The 19151-nt window shown below is 40.8% G+C and overlaps 1 protein-coding gene across 1 annotated transcript in view; it reads right to left on the reverse strand.

The window, feature by feature from the left end:
• LOC134173667 (low-density lipoprotein receptor-related protein 1B-like) overlaps window positions 1-18283 on the reverse strand; it is a 499799-nt gene extending 481516 nt beyond the window's left edge. Inside the window, exon 1 of the mRNA XM_062637935.1 lies at window positions 18017-18283. Coding sequence (XP_062493919.1) covers window positions 18017-18098 — 82 coding nt within the window. The 5' untranslated portion in view covers window positions 18099-18283. The remainder of the gene's footprint in view (window positions 1-18016) is intronic.
• Window positions 18284-19151: the final 868 nt, after the last annotated feature.

Below are 19151 nucleotides of genomic sequence, written 5' to 3' on the forward strand. Positions count from 1 at the left end.
TTGGGGTTTGTTTTTTTTTTTTTTTTCCTTTTTTGGGGTGGGGGCGAAGGGGAAGGGACACAGATGCTAATCCCATTTCACCTTCTTTCCAAACATGACAAAATTATGATCAGGGAATAAGTGACACTAATGGCCAAGCAAGTCAAACAGCAGGAAAAAGAATATAATGTGTGGAATATTTGAACCTGTTTACTGCTCATTAAAATTATACAATTGCACTTTCAGTTCAGTCATAGAAAGAAACTGGGATAAGCACACTCACAGCAAACAGTATTACCAGAACCTGCAAAGACCTTAAATGTTCTCATCAGCATCTTCTGAACCAATCTGGATATAGCTGAATGATTCTGCAGTTATAAAAATTCAGTATACTTGGAGGTCTAGTAAATAGCACAATAAATACAATGAAGCATTGATTTATATAGCCAGCCTTTCTACTTTTCAGTACCAAGGTATTTTTGCTTACAATAAAATACTTAAAAAATAAAACCAGATTTTTATAGTGAGCTGTTTCTAAAGCAACAGGGAAGGGGGAAAAAAAAAAATAGTTCTTATAAGCCAATTAATTTCAAAGAGGCAAAGCCTTCTGGGGCTGAATACATAGCTCCTGAACATCTATCTCCCTAGGTTTAATTTCACTGACATGAGCAGTGATAAAAGAGTTTGTTTCCAAAATGTAGTGAGGTGGCAGAGCACCCACTGGTGGGTGAGGCACATGTCAGATGAGAAGCGACTGCAGCAATTTACAGCTAAGCAGACAAGAAAACTGAACACCTTATGGAAAGGGAATAAGCCTTTTCATCCAACCCTACATTTAAGGCAGTATTTATATAGGTCATGTCACATTTGAGTACAATTCCTTTCTGTACGTCAAAGTCACCATATATAAAACTCACTTTTAAAGCTTAGAAGGAAAAGGAGACTGAAAAATAAAGTTACCCATGTCTACAGAGCAACTGGAAAGCACTGAGACAGCAGAAATACATTTTAGGGCTGCTTATTTAAGTTTAAACAGGATGTTAAGGAGGGGTGCTCCTCAGGGGTTGGTATTGGGACCAGCACTTTTCAACATTCTTGTCAGTGACATGGACAGTGGTGTTGAGTGCACCCTCAGAAAGTTTGCTGACAACACCAAGCTGTTTGGTGCAGTGGACACACTGGAAGGAAGGGATGCAATCCAGAGGGACCTGGACAGGCTGGAGAGATGGGCCGGTGCCAACCTCATGAAGTTCAACAAGGCCAAGTGCAAGGCCCTGCATCTGGGTCAGGGCCCCAAGCACAACTACAGGCTGGGTAGAGACTGCACTGAAAGCAGTCCTGAGAAGGATTTGGGGGTATTGGTTAACAAGAAGCTCAACATGACTGAGAAATGTGTGCTCACATCCCAGAATGCCAACCATATGGTGGGGTGCATCAAAAGAAGGTGATCCTGCCCCTCTATCCTGCTCTCTCAAGACCCCACCTTAAGTACTGTGTTCAATTTTGAGGCCCTCAACATAAGAAGGGCAGAGCTGTTGGACTGAATCCAGAGGAGGACTACAAAGATGCTCAGAGGGCTGGAGCACCTCTCCTATGGAGACAGGCTGAGATAACTGGGGTTGTTCAGGCTGGAGAAAAGAAGGCTCTCGGGAGACTGTAGAGCAGCTTTCAGTACCTAAAGGGGCCAATAAGAAAGCTGGAGAGGAACTTGTACAACGGTGTGTAGGGAAAGAACAAGGGGGCATGGCTTTAAACTGACAGGGGGTAGATTTAGATATTGGGAAGAAGTTCCTTACTGTGAAGGTGGTGAGGCATGTTGTTAAATTCAGGTATTTGCTACTGTCCTGGGTTCAGCAGTAGCAGTCATTTTTCTCTTTCTTAGTATAGCTGGTGCAGTGCTGTAGTTTTGACTTTCAGCCTGAGAACAGTGCTGATAACACCGATGTTTTTAGTTACTGCTCAAATGTTTAGTTTCACCAAGGACTTTCTGAGTCTCATGCTCTGCCAGGGAGGAGGGGAAGCTGGGAGGAAGCAGAGACAGGACACCTGATCCAAACTAACCAAAGAGGTATTCCATACCACAGCATGTCATGCCCAGGATGTAGAACTGGGGGCAGTTACACGGAAGGACTAGATCACTGCTTGGTTGGGCTGGGTATCAGTCGGCACGTGGTGAGCGGTTGTATTCTCTTCCCTTGTTATTTCCTTTATCATTATTATTATTGGTGGTATCAGTAGTGATTTGTGTTATACTTTAGTTACTGGACTGTTCTTATCTTAACCCGTGTGAGTTACATTCTTTCAATTCTCCTCCCCATCCCTCCAGGAGCTGAGGGAGGAGGGGGCAGGGAGTGAGCAAATGGGCTGCATGGCCAAGTTGCTGACTGGGCTTAAACCTTGACAGCTATTTTTTATATATATATATTTTTTTTTTTAAGGTATTGGTATCATTATTCTGGACTATATTGAGGTTCAAAGCCTTCGGCTTGTATCTACCTTAGACACATTTAACCACGCAGACATTGGTATTACACAAGAACAGAGTCAGTGGAGAAAAGTAGGGATGGGATGAATTGGTTTCTGAGGACAGGCTCCTTTCTTTCCTAGCCAGGGTACCTACATGACATGGGCAGGGAGCAGCAGTAAAGCAAATACAACCTCAGTACCTGTCCAGGCATCCCAACAGCTGACACCTTTTGCACTGCAGGCAGCAGAAGCAGCCTGACTGCTGGCTTCTATACTGTGATTTGCTTCCCTATTAACCTCTCAGACTCAATGAAAACTTTTCTGAAAGATATAATTGCACAATTTAACATCTTTGAGATACCAATACACATTATATGCAGCATGGCCACAGACAACAGCCAGCTGCTCTGAAAAGGCAAATCACTGTGCCCACCTACATGGCTGCATTGTAATACGAGTTTCCTTAGTACATAGTAAACAATTTCCACCTATTGAGAAGTTCTTCAACATGAATTTAAGGAGAAAAAAAAAAAAAACAAACAACAAAAAAACCCAAACTGCAGTGTATGTGCCTGTTCTTTCTGTAAATCTTAGAGCATCATTCAAAAATCGCCACTGAGTTGACACCTTGTTGTTTCTTTAACTTGTCAAACCATGAATTGCTGTTAACATTTCAGAAATAAAAGCAGAAATAAACAGTGTAGACTGACAAAACCTCAGCTGCATTACTGGGAGAATAGAAACACAAAGGGCTGGACACAAACTCTACTAAAAGGAAAGTTTTAAAAATGCACTTACAGAAGCTGTTGTAATATGTGAGATGACAGAGGGCATTTCGAAGTGGCATGTGTGCTGCCTGAAGCTGATCTGTCATAGCAACAGCCTCATTAAAGCACCCCTCTTGGGAGTGTTAACCTGTATTCTGACTGTTGGAAAGATGTCATTTATAATAGAACTTAATTCAGTTAAGAGTCAAAGTACAGTAGACTTGCAGAAAAGCAAAACTGTTATGGAAATCACAAAGGAGCATGAACACTGTACCAAATGCCTGTGAAAAATTTGGCTTTTACCCTTGTAATCTTTCACTCCCTGAAACCTCCACCAGAATTTCAGTCTTTTAGGCCTACGGCTTGCAAGTTATTGGTGGTTCCTTTTCTCCTCATACCCCCCCCCCCCAGCTAGTGCTCAGGATGTGGCTCTTTTTATCTTCTATTACCCCTACAAACAAGGGGTCACCATGTCACCTGCTCACCCTGATTTTCTCCAGCTCTTGCACTGAGCTCCTACTGCAGCAATTCACAACCCACAGCCAATACGGCAGCTGGATCTGCTCCATTCCTCTACTCCACCATTCTTAAGGCTCTTCATTTGGTGTCCATCTTTCCTCTAGAACCCCCACAAAATGGTTATTCATGCAAACGTTTTGATCTTTAGAAAGAAACATCTGCTAGTGTTCAGAGCTGCCTTGATACAGTACTTGCCACTTCTACAACAGAGTGGCTAAGCAGCAACCAAATATATTACTGCATATTTGGATTGCACTTTTTAAAGCTCTATGATTTAATAACTTTAATTGACAGCAATAATGCCTAAGTACAATACATTTTGGAAGGCCCTTTCAGTTTTTAAAGGAGTACAGAAAACAGTAAATGAAAAATGAAAGAAAACTGCATTGCTTAGTAAATGAGTCATTAACCTTTCAACCTGAGCGCTACTGCTGGAAGCCTGAACAGAGGGACTGCAAAAGCTCCAGCAGTTGTGAGAGATATTGAAGTTAATTCAGGTTTAGGTTTCTTTTAGTTGCCTTTTAAACTCTTCTAAGCCTGGTCTCAATCTTCCAAAAACACAGGATGTTTTGATGTGCATGTGATGATGATGCATGTGACCTGTTACTGATGTGTCACCAGGCAGGCTTAGATTTTTTTGGTAGATATTACCAAAAACGTGGACTTTACATAACCTGTGCCCATAAAATGCTGTTGGCAGCACAATAATCTAAAACCTAAGCTATTCATTTGATGTCAGCGATGTGACCTTGAGTGAAAAATACTGAATTTCTCTTTTATGCTAACAGCTCCCAAACAGCTGCAGCAGCCTGGGAGCCCATGGATCAGCACTCCCAAGGGAATCGGGGAGAATGACCACCACCACCAATAAAGCACACAAATTTCTAGTTTAAACTTCTAGGCATCCCAGAAAGAGTCAGGGCTCACAGTTTACACTGTTCTAACTCAAGATTGCTTAACATATTATATGAAAGTCTAAATTTAAATTAGTTCTTCAAAAAGACACTATTTTCTTTTCTTCATTAAATCTTGTGAGGCTTTAACCCACAAACTTGATTCGAACTCCTGTAAAATTTTTAAGACCTGCAGCTCCTGTATTTTGATCACAGCTTACAGTGTCACTTCGAATAACAATAGAGGGAATAAGTAATAAAAGTGTCTGTGCAGTGCGACTTGCATAAAATAAGTTACTTACATTGGGCTGGCAGTATTCTTAAATTAAATTCTTAATTTTAAAAGAAGAAAACTGCTCATATTTTCACTAATCTCGTAGCTGTCCCACACAGACATACTTACCAGAATATATTCCTGCTATGTTTATAAAATAAATACTATTTCTTTTTCTAATTACTTCCTTTTAATTACAAAATGCAGTTATTATATTCTGGTTTGTTACAAGAAACCACCTCCACAAGGTATGATTTTATCAGGTACATGTGAAGCTGTACAGGCTTTCTGTATTTTAATGTGCTTATTTGCTGTTGGCAGAATTGCACAAGAGTGTGTTTGAAGCCAGTTGCAACTCACAGATTTTTCAATTAAAAGGGAGAAATATTGGCCAGTTAGTTAATTAAATGGCAAAGGGACATTTGTTTTTCCCCTTTCACAAATTCCAGTTAGTATTCCAAAGCTGTATTAGGTGCCCCAACGACACCAAAAACAGTAAGTCTTCATTTATTGCCAGTAGATTTTTAACCTGGTTGTTTTAAACAGCATGATGAACATATTTTAGCACAATATATTAGCTGTGCCAATTTAATAAGAGGGATATTGATGGAGCTTTTCCTTTTGTTCCTTCATACGGGGCAGAGCCCAGCTGTGAGCACACTCAGGGAAGGAAATCACTTGGGGTTTCCTTTTTCAGCAATATTTTTGCTTTTCCTGAGACACGCTTTCTCTTGCCTGGGCTATTACTGGCCAGTCTTTTTCAAATCTCTGCTATAAAAACTTAAGGGTTAGGGTTAAGATTTAGCATTACCCACCTGATGGGAGCATGGAAAAAAGAGTAACCTCAGCTCAAAGGGCTGTATTACCATGCTCAAGGTCTAATCACCTTTCCCCTCCCTGTTTTACTCTTCATTTGGTTCAAAGTCAACACAAAGATGGTCACCTGGCAGGTGACAAGGAAAGAGGTCTGAAAAGTAGGCACCTGCCCCAGGCAAGAGCCAGAATATGGCACAGCTGGGCATATCACAGAGGTGCACCCTGACTGCAGGAACAGCATTACCAGCATACCACTTTGGCACAGAATGCATTCCTGTGTCTCAGATCAGATTATTTGTCAATCGTAGGGCTTCTAAGGACCAAGAAAGAAGGAAAAAAAGGGGAGATACTTTCTTCCCCCCTCTCTAACCCTTAAAATTGACCTAAACACGCTTCTTTTTTTTTTTTCCTAAGAATGCATTTAAACACACTTATCTTTGTTCTAAGAACTAAGCCTGTTCCGTATGCCTACCTCACTCGTGCAATAAACTTGAAGATCGTGCCCATGAGCAGTCCTGTTCTACCACCAGCACGGGCAGAAGCCCAACTCTAATGTTTCCTGCCATGCTTTACTTAATCCCAGCTGTTCATGCATTTTCCTTTAAAAAGTATATTGCCCCAGCCACTCCCTCAGAAAAGCCTGCAACAGGAAGGCAGAAGGCCTGAACTTGGAAAGTATATGAGCCCTACTGATCTAGTGGGCTCATGTACATGTTTTAAGTGGTGTTTTTTCCTCCAGGTATGGGTATGCATATTGTTACCAGGTAATGAAATTCATACACATACCTCCTACTTTGCTTTTGAGGGATACCATTTGGGTTGACTTGTGCTCCATCAGACTTTGACATCCAAGAACATATTAGCCTGCTTTTAATTCCCTCTTCTAATTAGAACCAATGTTCACATTATCAAGATAATTAAGATCAATATCAATGAGCTTTTGGACTATGTTATTATACAATCTCAGCCCACAGCTGTAAAGTTCTCCAGCTTAGTTTGCCAGGGTTTTGGTTTTGTCTGTTGGTTTTAAACGCTAACCGATTTCTCTTTAAAAATTCTATGTCTAACTACGCATTCAAACTGACCTATTGTGAAAACTCAATTTGTACCAGCAGTTACACACACCTGCCCCCAAAAAACAAGAGCTATAAAGATTAGAGTACTCTACAAGATATAGTTTTGAGGGATGTGCTTATATTAAATATAACCAATTGCTTTAAAGGGCAACGATTTCCACAGCATAAAGTTCACAGATTTACCCACAAGTCCTAAATGCAAACATTATCTTCAAAGTCCATATGCTTTGTATTTCACAAAAGCTGTGCAGAGTATATTTAACGTAAGAGAAAACAGACTTAGGTTTCATTCTTCATCTTCTTGACAGAAAAGTGTCAATAGTAAGATGGCAACAAGAAAGCTAACTGCAGCTCATGCAACTTTATTACTGAAGTACAAGGGGATTACTTTGTGTTATTAAAACATCACTGCACTACTACTGATTTTCTTTTTCCTTACAGTGGCAGCAATTCCTAGTGGGATGAGCTGCTTTAAACCTTCAGTTATTTATCAGTGGGGAAAAGGAAAAAAAAAAAGGCAAGAATTAAAGTTGAAGCCAAGAATAAGGCAAGTGAATCTAAAATACACCCATGCAGATCTTTAGTCCCAAAGTGTGTTACTATTCATTTCTATAAAAATTAGATCTTTCTCACCCATGACTTCTTCACTAATACATTCACCCCTAAAAGCAAGTGCTTCAAGGAAGCTCCTGTATCTTCAGGAAAGAGAAAAGGAGGTTGATTTCCCCATGGCTTATAAAAGACAGTACTTGCACAAGCCAAATGTTACTGTTTATCTCTTCATCTATTTATCAATACAAGCTCTTTCTGGTTCAGAAGCACTGTGGAAACTGCTAGGGTTTCTTTGTACTGGACATGGTTTTTCTTGGTCACTGCTAAATAAAACAACTTTGTAATCTAACCAGTAATCCTTCCTGTCATTCACTTCTGGTCTGTTTGTTTCCCTGAGACTGCAATCCCAAATGAAAGCAGCATTCATGAAGCACCTGCATCCTCAAATGTTGTTACTGTCTGATAAACTCTGCAGCACCTGGTCACCTGAAGCTATTTTGAAGAATCTTTCCCAGGCATGAGCTTTTGTAAATTTGATAGAAGAAAAAAAAATATTCCTATTCAAAGTGCCAATGTGAAATCAGAAGCAAACAAGTAAAATTCCAACTCTGCTTGCCCACAGCAGGAGCACTAAGCCCATGGCCAGAAGCCATGCTTCTCAGGTGTCACATGAAAGACAAACATCCAAAGACTTTCACTTACGTGAGGAAACTTCCCCACTCAACACAAAACAGAATAGCAAACAGAATGATACATAAAGGGATTATTTTTCTTTTTAATAAAAATGTATACACAATCAGGCTGTGGTTACCACTCTAGGATGACCATCCTTAGCAGAGAGGTACTTCTGCCCCCCAAAAACAAACAAACAAACAAACAAAAAAAAAACAAACAGAAAAAGAGTCATTGGCTGGCTACAAGAGCAAGCGCTCTGCAGTGTTAATTTATTCCTAGGGCTACCAAGGATATGCTGTGCTAGAAATATGTGTGTTAGAAAACAAAAAAGAAGTAAAACTGGCTACTGTGGGGCTAAACAGACTGATGATCCATTAAGTTCTGACATTTTTCATTAAGATATATAAACTTGTAGAAGATACTCTCAAATCTGCATATTTGTATCACGCTTTTCATAGACACAAACAGCCTTTTATAATGCACTTAAATCACTTTGAGTGGCTGAATTTGCAAATGCAATGCAGAATCCGAGTTTTGCCATACCCACTAGCTCTTTAGTAGTTATTTTATGCAAATGCTTGTAGTTATATTCCTGAGATTCACAGCCACTTAAAGTTCTCCTGAATTCCAGTCTTTTACTGGTTGTCTTTGGAGCACCAGTCAACGGCAGAATGGCAATCATCAAGTTTAGCTGTATTACAACTTCTTGCAAGGCATTTTTGACACAGCATTATATTACTGTGAGAAGACAGGCCACTGTAAATCAGTGCAGCTTCACTGAGGAGCATTTAACGGTTCTGACAAAATCATAAACATGGTTCATAGTGTTTTACTCATTACTGAATACTGCTAGCTGGTTAGAGTTCTGCTGTTTTCAGTAAAAGAAACAAATGTTATCACATAAAGTATGAATTGTACCAAGAATATCCCACAGCAAAGGTAGCAATGGCATTAGAAATTTAAGCAGGTTTTATATGCTCAAATGTGCTTAAATACTAAGCCTCACAGTTTGTACTCGAGCAATATTTCAGAATTTTGTCATAATTTGTTGACAACCATCTGCTTTAAACTTCTTACCACCCTAAGAGTGTCCAAAATTGGGCACTGACAGGCAGCACTTCTACGCAGAAAGGAAACTATTCACAAGACAAAGAAAATAACAAAGGCTGGAAACGTGGGCGTACATGCCTACAAATCTGGGGGAAATAAGAAAATCACAGAAACCTAGACCTGACACTCTCCTGCAATATTACTGGAGATGCAGTTTGCAGGTCTCTGAAAACATATAAGTGGCAGATTAGCTGACACCAATTCTCCAGAGAAGTATAATCTACAGAGTAAATAGGTAATATTGTATACTGTCAACTCTGTTCAAGTCACAGCCATGCGAAACCCAGAGAAAGAAATCTAATGTAGCGAGTGCAAGCTGAGGAATTCTTTCAGACGGATCTGGACATACACGCTGACATGAATAGCTTGCTCCAATTTGAAGAAATGTGATAATGGGCCACTTGAGTCAGGGCATAAGATTTTGTACTTATTTGCTGTACTTAGCAATAGTACCTGTCACAGCTCTCCCTACATATCCAAAGTTTTATATACATGCATATATATATACCTGCAGCACATTCTCATAGAAGTGGCTAACAGCAGCCCCATACCATTAACTGCTGGAGCTCAGGTTAGACCCCAAGACACTGCCTGCAAAATACCTTCTTGCTCCAACACAGTCATGCTCTGATTCTATCTAAGGCATAAAGGTAATTCAACCCACCAAGATGGGAGCTGGGGACAGTGCTTTAGTTTTCACACTTCTGTAGTCTCAACTTGCTCTGTCTCCCTGTATATGGTTTAATATTGCAGCTTTGAGTGTTTTACCTAAGACTACTATATTAATATTAAGACACTACCATGAAGGAAATATTCACTGTTCACTGTTCTTTCTATAATCTGAATGTAAGAATAAACGACTTGCTTATAACATGGGACCTAAAAGGAATTAATTCAGTTTTGCAGCCTCTTTCCCTTGCTTCCAGTCCCTAACTCCACTGTCCACAAACATCCCTATAAAAACAACTCTGATATAGTTACATAAGTGCATTTTAAAGAAAACGTTTCTGATGAACCTGGAAGACAGGCCAGTTCCCCTCCAGGCAATACATGATTATCACTACTTGAGAGCATACAGGTTTGACCCATCCCTAGTTATGCCTTATGAAATACTGCTGGAAGAAAAAGCTACTTTGAGATAGGACTCAAACGGAAGTCAAGTGTTCTCATCCCTGGGTAAGTCCACAAAGGTTCATAGGGAACTGACATGCTGCATGAAAAAGTATCACCTTGTCATTCTTTCCACATCACCATAACCAAGACAAATTTTTCATGATGCAAAGCGTAGCACTTCACCTAGTAGCTCTGCCTGTATTACACAGAACTAGGTTTAACTAGCCTAATGACTTCCAAGGAGTAGACTATACACACCTTTGCATATTGATCTGGTTTTCCAACCTCATGGTCTCTTGCAAAAAGTGTTTTTACATAAATTATAAAATTAATAATTTCTTATTAAAAATAAATAGATTATGCAGTTACATATTCTAGAGGATTATTACAAACTGAGAAATGAAAAGTAATAACAACTTTGATTCATACATGTTAAAATTAGATGTGGGAAAAATAAGAGAGGGCTCTGTTTAAGGAACCCAGATAAAACTGAAACAAAAAGATTGCAAGAAATATGTACTTCCTGCAGGAAAACCATATGACAATGCAGACTATAATTTAATTAAAGGTCCTCTAAGACTTTAATATTTTTAGACCATTTTAATAAATTTTTCCAAAGTTCCCACACACTTACATGTAGCCTGATCATACTACCACCAAGGACACAAAGAATCTACTGACTTCAGTGCTGTTGATTCAGGTTTGTAATCAGTTTGTTAGCACAGTAAAACACAAATAAAAACTGTTCTTCTCCAGAGAAGAAAAGAGTCTCACTGGCAAATGACATACTTTCATTCCATAAGCACACAGTTTTACACAAATACCAATATACTTTGGGTAAATCAGTGTGTGTTTGCATATGCAAAAGAGCATCCAACTAGCTATGATCTTGCTTTGCTCTCTCATCTTCACAGTATTTGCAAGCAAAAAGAGGCAGGCGTTTTGGGGAAACCTATCTTTCATCTAGAAAATTACTGTGACTTTTCATTATCTTTTTGTATTAGTGTAACTTCTTTCTACTTGTATTTTTATAACTAAAAAATACTACGGTGTTTCTCTGAAAAGGCTCATTGGAACAAGGATATATCAGAACTTGTAGCACGGTAGTACTTCCAGTACCTTAGAATTATTCAGAAAAACTATGAGGAAAAACACTTCCTTGCATGTTAAGGGAGGTGGAAACCTTCTTCACCATGTCAGAGCCTCCGAGAATAGTGTGCTATTAGAATAACTAGCTAATAAAATAATTAGTGCTAATAGACTCATTAGCAGGCCAAACTATTTGACAATATCGGAATCGTATTTTTTAAACTGCTGATGAGTATTTTTGCTAGTTTGCACGTAGGCAAATTAAAATCATAAAGCAAATTAAAATCATAAAGCATTATATGAAAGTCACATGGGTATTTTTGTGAGAGTATGTACGTTAATGGAAGTGCCTCCTTGACAGGACACTTCCTCTTATTTCTTCAGTAATGCCGAGTTTCAACAGTTTGGCTCCTCTGGAAGGCAACATCATTTCGTGGGATGCAGCACATGAGGTGTTCAGGAATATCCAGCAGGTGTTGAAAACACATTTTGAATTCAACATACCATATCTAGAACTTGTAATACTGTCATCTGGTTTTCCACATCATAGAATTAGACTGTATTTCTAGCTGAACAGAAATAAAAATCTCAAACTTTACCTTACTTCCAGACTGGCATTACATCATCATTAAAAAGACCTATTACTTATTAGTAGATTCTATGTACTGCAATGTTCTGTTTTTAATACACCAATGTGATTTATTGCAAAACAGTCAATAAGAACATGGTTGCTAATGACATACAACCTTCTTTTGAGCATCCAATTCTATCCTTGGATTGGTAGGGCTCATAAACACCACATAAAGCCTAATTCTAATCCTGTATTTACATACTGCTTGGGATGCAAAGATATATATAATAACAAAACATAATACACCCACATAACACTTTCCAGGTACATATAAAGATCCTACTCCTGCTATGAGGATCTCACAAATTCAATCAGATTAATAATATAGTGAACATATTACTGGCAAAAGCATGTGTTTGCCTCTCTAATGATCCTTCCCAGTTCCCATTAAATCTAGTTAAAAGGCACTGAATGAGTTTTATTGGAATTCCATTACCGAGGTCCAATCCTGCTTGCGCACAGCCTGTAACCTACAGGAAAAGGCTCTTGCCCAGCCCACAGAGGCTCTGGAGTATCCTCACATGCTCAAAGGAAAGGCACCCTTTTCAGCAGGATCACAGCTGCATTGGATGGCTGATTTTACAGTAATAAGTCCTGGTTATTTCATTTTACCAACTACCTAAAAATTAAGATTCTGCTTCACAGCACTAGGAAGTTCTGATGCTTCTGGAAATTTTGTGCATTATGGTCAACAGACTCGCTAGCTAGAATACAGCTAAATTTACAAATATTTTACAAATCTCTTTTCAATAGACGTGTCTTTTCCCTTAAATTCTAACTAATTTAATTGAAAACCAAACTAGTGGGTTGGACAGAAGGTGCACAGTCATTTGACTAATTTTTTAAAACCAATTAGACCTTAATTGACTTACAAATTTAGAACCTAGTTCTACAATATGTACACTTAGCCCAAACTCACACTAAATACAGACTCGATAGTCTCTATGGCTTGCATAAAAATAGCCAAGCTCTGATATTTTCTTCTTCATCATTAAGAATGTTTCGGCTAAGTGCAATTAAAAAGAATTCTCAAAATATTTTTTTCTTTAATAGTCTTGTTCCTTCAAATGCAATTAAAGAAAAGATTTATGCATATGAACCAGGCAAAAGCAACAACATCCTGGGATTCAAAGTATGCTATTTCAACAAAAACAATGTCCTACTATCTAAATTACTAGCATTTCTACAGATAGCCAGAATTCTAAATTCACAAATTAAAATTACATACATCCTTTAGAGTCAATACAATAAAGAGAAACCTATTTTCTTTCACTGCAAACACCAGATAAAAGGACTTGTAATGAGGCACTAGAGGAACAGCACTTCCAAGCTGCAGACTGAAGTCAGTGTGAGTTTTGCCACTTTCTTTAAATGAGGAACGATTTGGGTCCATATGAACCTCAAAGGTATGACATATGTTCGAATTTAGGTACGGCAGTCATGTAACACTTCAACAGAAACACTGTGTGAAGCAAGAGCTTTTCTCTAAGTCTTTGGAGGACAGCTACTGCAACCTGCAGGAATATCGGCAGAAACTCTAGAACTTAGTAAAAAGGTTTGAGACAAAACAAGTCTACAAACCTTTTACATCAAACACCCAGTTTTGAAAATGCATTTTACCCTTTTAACGAGTTTGTATGTTTCTACACCACTTTTCATTATACTCTAAAGCTCTCCAAAACCACTGAACTTAAAGTAACAATCTGGGTAAGAAGGAATGTGCAAGTCAGTTCACAGAAAACCACAAATACATTTTGCTCAGATTCCAGAAGCATCAGGATTTTGTGCATGTAATCACATACTCAGAGGACATCTATGCATCATCAATTGCCTGTAAAACCAGTCACTGAAACTGCATCTGTGGACATCTCCCCACAATTTCTGTCTTTAATTACTTCCTATCAGACATCCTTCTAAGTATTGTCCTAAATTCCTCAGTATATTTTTACCCTAATCCATAGTCTTACCTCTCCAGTGATAGCTTAAGCAATATTATTATTTTGAATAAATAAATGGCAATGTCACTATGACCTTGGAAGCGACTTTGCATGCAAGATACTAATACTTATTATGTAGGTTCAAGACATAACTTAAGTACAAGAACATATACTTCCGTAAGTATAGCACTGAAACAGCTTGCTTTTTTTTTTTTGAGATTACTTTCCAACAGATGGCCAAGCTGGAGCTCAGCCTGGTGAAGTAGAGCAGTGCTTGGTACACCCAGTTTCAAGCACTAAACTACAATAACAAGATAGTTGTAAAGCCTTATAGTGGAGGCACTGTTGCCTGCTGTGACATCTTACCAGGGACTGAAGGCCATCAGCAGTCATCACAAAGAGACATTTATTTCACCTGGTTTGTGTTCCTGCTACCAGGGTGAGTAATCCAAAGTCACATTAGCTGAACCTTAAACCTGAAAATTCCATTTAAACATAATTTGTTTCCAGCCTTCACTTAAATATGGTCAAGGGACACGGTGAAAACTATAAATTCCCTGCTAAGTAGAAAAAAAGAAGTTTTGGAAGCATTTGTGACTCTAGAGGGAGTAATGTTCCTTAAAAAAAATAAAAAATAGATTTCCTCCTTTACAACAGCTTAAAAGTAAAAAAAAAAAAAAAAAAATTAATATGCAATTCCATTGTTAGGGAACTGGAGTTTTGCTTTACCTGACATTTTCCCATTCAGTATAAAGTCTACTTTATAGGAGGATGCCTTGCAAGACTTTGCTGGCTAGCTGCTTCACCACACCAGCACCTAAACAACAGGTCCAGAACACTAAAACCACACATTAGCAAGTTAGCACTTCAGTGCTGCCAACACCACTGATCTGCCACCAAACGCAAACAAACCCACAGCTTCACCACAGACCGTAAGTCAATTAATAATGAGCAATGCACTCAAGAGCACTGTGGTACACATTTCACTGACACCACCACACATTTGTAAAGATTATCTAAATCAAGCTCTGTTATCTGGGGCACCTATGCAATTTGGACAATCTCTAGGCAATCATGCCAGTCAGCACACTGAACTCATGTAATTCTGTTCTGCAGCAGCAGAAACACAAAAGCCAAACAAGTATAACAAAAAAAAAAAAAACAACCAAAAAAAAAAAAAAAAGAGAGAAAAAAAAAGGTGGTGGAGGAGCCTAGGCATGAAGCCAAGGTGAAGCTGCAAGGGTGGAGAGAGCTGTGGGAAGGAAATTCACCCACCAGAGCTACAGAGCACCTTCAGCTCAAGAGCACCCAGGAGGCAGAGATGGGACCTGCGAAGTTCCCTGCATGCCTTTAGGAAGAGCAGGTAACAAGTGCAGTCTTCTCAGTTCCGTAAGATGTCAGCAAGGTCTTTTTCAGGCTTCTAAAATTCATTTATTCCAAGAGTTGCAACACCTTCACAGGATAACTGCTAGAGAATCTGGGTCCATGAGATACTTCAGGAAGAGACTGAGTGAAGCATAAGGAGATCATACCTCTCTACGGCTTAAATTGTACAACCTCAACTGCAGAACTTCTCCCTTACCTGTCAACCTCCTGTCTGGATTCCCTTCTCCTCACTTCTTTTTTCCATTCATTTCCAACACCCTAGCTCCATATCATTTTCTCCTCCCAATTATATATATATATATATATATACACACACAACATAATTAAGACTTGTAACCTGGCTCAGGACAGACCTGAGAGACTGGAAGATTCTCTCTGTATTTCAAACATAGAAAAAAGGTTTAGGTAAGAGGTGCCCCCCAACTTTCTTCCCCCCCCCCCCCCCGATGTTGTCCACTGTTCTAATAGAAGGTGTTACCTTTCCCTACAGCACCTCACTAATATTTTATATTACCATGGCTACCACAACACTGCTATTAACGCAACCCATGACATTTTCCCAATTCTCATATTACCAATGGTGAGCCTCAGTGCATTCCAAATTTCAGTGCCTTTCACATACATTAAGCTGAACATGCTCCAGTGACTCCGAATTTCCTCCTGTACAGGAAAATCAGCTTGGTATGGTCAATAATTTTTGAAGTGTATCATAAAGTTTATCTGATGTCCAAATGTAATTCTCTTGCTGGCTGCCTCATCCTAAATCCCTTTCAGGTTGAAACTACTTGACATTTTTTAAACAAAATGCCTTTTAAGTCCTAATTTGTACTCCACTGGGTTTTGATAAGGCATGACATTATGGTATGATGAGTTAGTTGATTGTAAGTAAATTTGATTTATCCCACTTTTTGGTCTGGTATGATTTACAAGGATGTCACCTTTTAAGATGGGATTGATTTTAATGTAAGCTGACAGCTTTTTTTTTTTTTTGTGAAACACTACATCAGAACAAGGTAACTATGAAGACAAAACAAAGGGAAAATGAAGCAAAATTTAAATACCAGAAATTAATATTTGTGAATAATTGGCACCTTCCTATCTCCATCAAGAAAGACTGAGTGACAAATCAGTTTCCAGAACATTTCCACTAATCGTTTGAAAGTTTGATTTTTATTCATAAGATCAGATGCATGCTACAGCTGCTGTAATGTAATCTATTTTGTGAACACCATGGAAAGTTCTTGAAATATTTTCCATCAAACAAGCACTAGCACAAACACGAATCTTCATGTACCAAAGTAAAAGCATATGTACCCTTCATAAAACTGAAAGATATCCTAAGACCCTTTCCTATCTGGTTGTTCAGTTGCTATTATATGGAATACTACCCTCATTTCTTTGCAATATCCTTGTACCTTACGATGCAGCGTTTTAAACGCGCAAGTTTGTGATGCTGCAGCTATACCTCTCTTTGCTAAGCAGTTACTTCTCATTTTTAAAGCATGGATCTCTTATGTAATTTTGACAGATAGGTGGGAAAGGGACCAGAGAGGTTTGGTAGTTCGAATGAAGCAAAGATCTATATCCAAGACTGACTGACTACCTAGAGGAATCCACACTCGCCCAAACGAGTTGTAGGCAGTTAGTAAACAATTTAGTAGGTAGTGTGTACGTGATGGAGAGGAGCTGGATGTGTAAAGGTGAGAAATCAATGCTTTAGAGTTTTATTTCTACTTAAAATTAGCTAAATCCTCGCAGACTGGGTATAAGTATTCAGAGCAGTCTCATTCATGAGACCAGGCAGTTTTAAAGCTGAAGGGCTGCAAACAAGTCGACAGACTATTTTCTGGTTAGCAGCGTTTTCTACAGCGGTAGGAAAGCCTGAGTCAGAGCAGCACGCTGCCGTGCCTGCACCTGAGCTGGGCAGAAGCAGAGCTTAGTCTGTACTTAGAAAATCTTCGATTTAAACACTTCCAAGGAAAATGAGAAAGGACTGGGAAGCGTACAAAATGCGACAAGAAACCTTGAGATCAAGTCCGGCAGGAGGACCACCAGCTACCCTCTGATCACAGACGACTTCCAAGGAAAGAATTTAAAAAAAAAAAAAAAAAAAAAAGGCAAGGAAAAAAAAAAAAAAAAGAGTTGCAACTTCGGAAATTTCCCGCACCTGGGCTAAGGGCTCTTGAGCTCTTTCTTCCCCACCGCTGCCCCCGAGCCCGGCAGGGACCCGCTGCCGAAATACAAGCCCAGGTATCAAGCTCGCGGCAACTTCGCTGGATTAGAAGAAGGAACTTTCCCAGCGCTCGGGAGGGCTGCGGGCGCCGGCCGTGCCCGCGGTACCCAGCCCCGGGAGCTGGCACCGCTCCCGCTCGTAACGGGGACCCCACGGACGGGCCAGACCCCGCAACTAATTAACTCCTCGCAGCGAAGCGCTATGTAGGAGCCTGTGCCTTCAAGCCGATCACCGCGGGGCACACCCCTCCACCAAAAAACCTGTCCCCGTTCACTTGTCGCCGCCCTGGGGCTCGCCCCATCCCTGTTCCAGCCTAGCGCGGTGCTGCCGGCACCGAAGTTTGCAGCGGCCGCGCAGCGCGGAGGGGCAGGGAGGCGCGCAAAGAGCCGTGGGGTAAAAACTTCCCGGGGAGAAGCCGACAGCGGCGGAAAGTTCAGCGGGCATCGCGCAATGGTGAGCCCCGGCGCCCTGCTGCGCGCCTCACCACGGACGCGCCTTACCTCCGCGGGCTCCCGCTGCAAGCGCCTCGGCGACGGGCGGTAATCCCCAGAGCATCGCCAGGGCCAAGAGGAGAGCGGACATCGCGGCGACCGCGGGGGGGGCAAGAGCAAACCTGCCCACCCTCCGACCGGCCGCGAGCGCGGAGCCTCTGCGGGAGCCGCCGCTGCGCCGTCACTTTTCAACACGGAGTGCGGCTGGGCTCGCCTCTCGCAGCGAGCGGGCAGCGCGGGGCGCCGGCGGCCCGCATCGCCGCTCTCCGCCCCGCACCGCCCCGAGCCCCACCCCTCCCGCCGCCGGCCCGCCCCCCGTACCGCGGCCGCGGAGCGCCAGGCGCGAAGCCGGTGTGCGCGCGCGGGAGCGGGGGCCGCGTGCTGGTCCCTTTTGTCCCGAGTCGCTGGGGTTCTTTTTTAGCAGTTTTTGAGGTAATTTTTCTAAATTCCCAAAGACAAACGGCCGCGAGGCGCGGGTGGCACGGCGGTGAGTCAGCAGAAATTGGAATAGCTTTAAAAAGCACCACCACAAACCCTCGTGCTTCATTAAACTGCTGGGATTAAAGTGCCGTGAGACTGCTACAGATGTCTGTAAACACAAAGTTGGCATCCAAAGCAGCTCAGGAACGCTTGGCTTCAGTTAACGGTGCTTCCTGAGGTACTTCTCCGCAGGCCACGAGCTCACACCTCATGCTTGGTACCTGCTTCGTGTGTAAGTTTAATTTTATGTAGGAGTATTACCTTGTATGTGCCACAGAACACAGGAAGGGTTTGCTTATCACATTTTCACGTACATGGGCTTTTTTAAAACTAGGCCTTTTAACAGATGAAAGGTAATAAAGCTTTTACATCATCCTCAGATACGAGTTTCCTCCAAAGACAGCAAGGTGCTAAAATCAGCTGCTGAGACCTTTACTTTTCAAGGGTAAAGCCTCAGTCCTTCTAACTTCATGTTTATATTCCCCAACACAAAACCTAAATACCTTTTATATGAAGCAGTACAGCCAAGAGGCTTCAGGGGCAGAAAGACCAGGCAGTGCTGAAGGGCAGAGTAACACACAACCTAGGAGAAATATGAAATATTTAACTATTTCTGCTGAAAAGGGGAAGGACCCCAGGATACACTTTCCCAAGAACGCAATTG

The sequence above is a fragment of the Pezoporus occidentalis genome, unplaced genomic scaffold (genome assembly GCF_034315485.1).
Source record: "Pezoporus occidentalis ecotype Australia unplaced genomic scaffold, CSIRO_AGI_Poc_V1 ctg54, whole genome shotgun sequence".
Taxonomy (NCBI): Eukaryota; Metazoa; Chordata; class Aves; order Psittaciformes; family Psittacidae; genus Pezoporus; species Pezoporus occidentalis.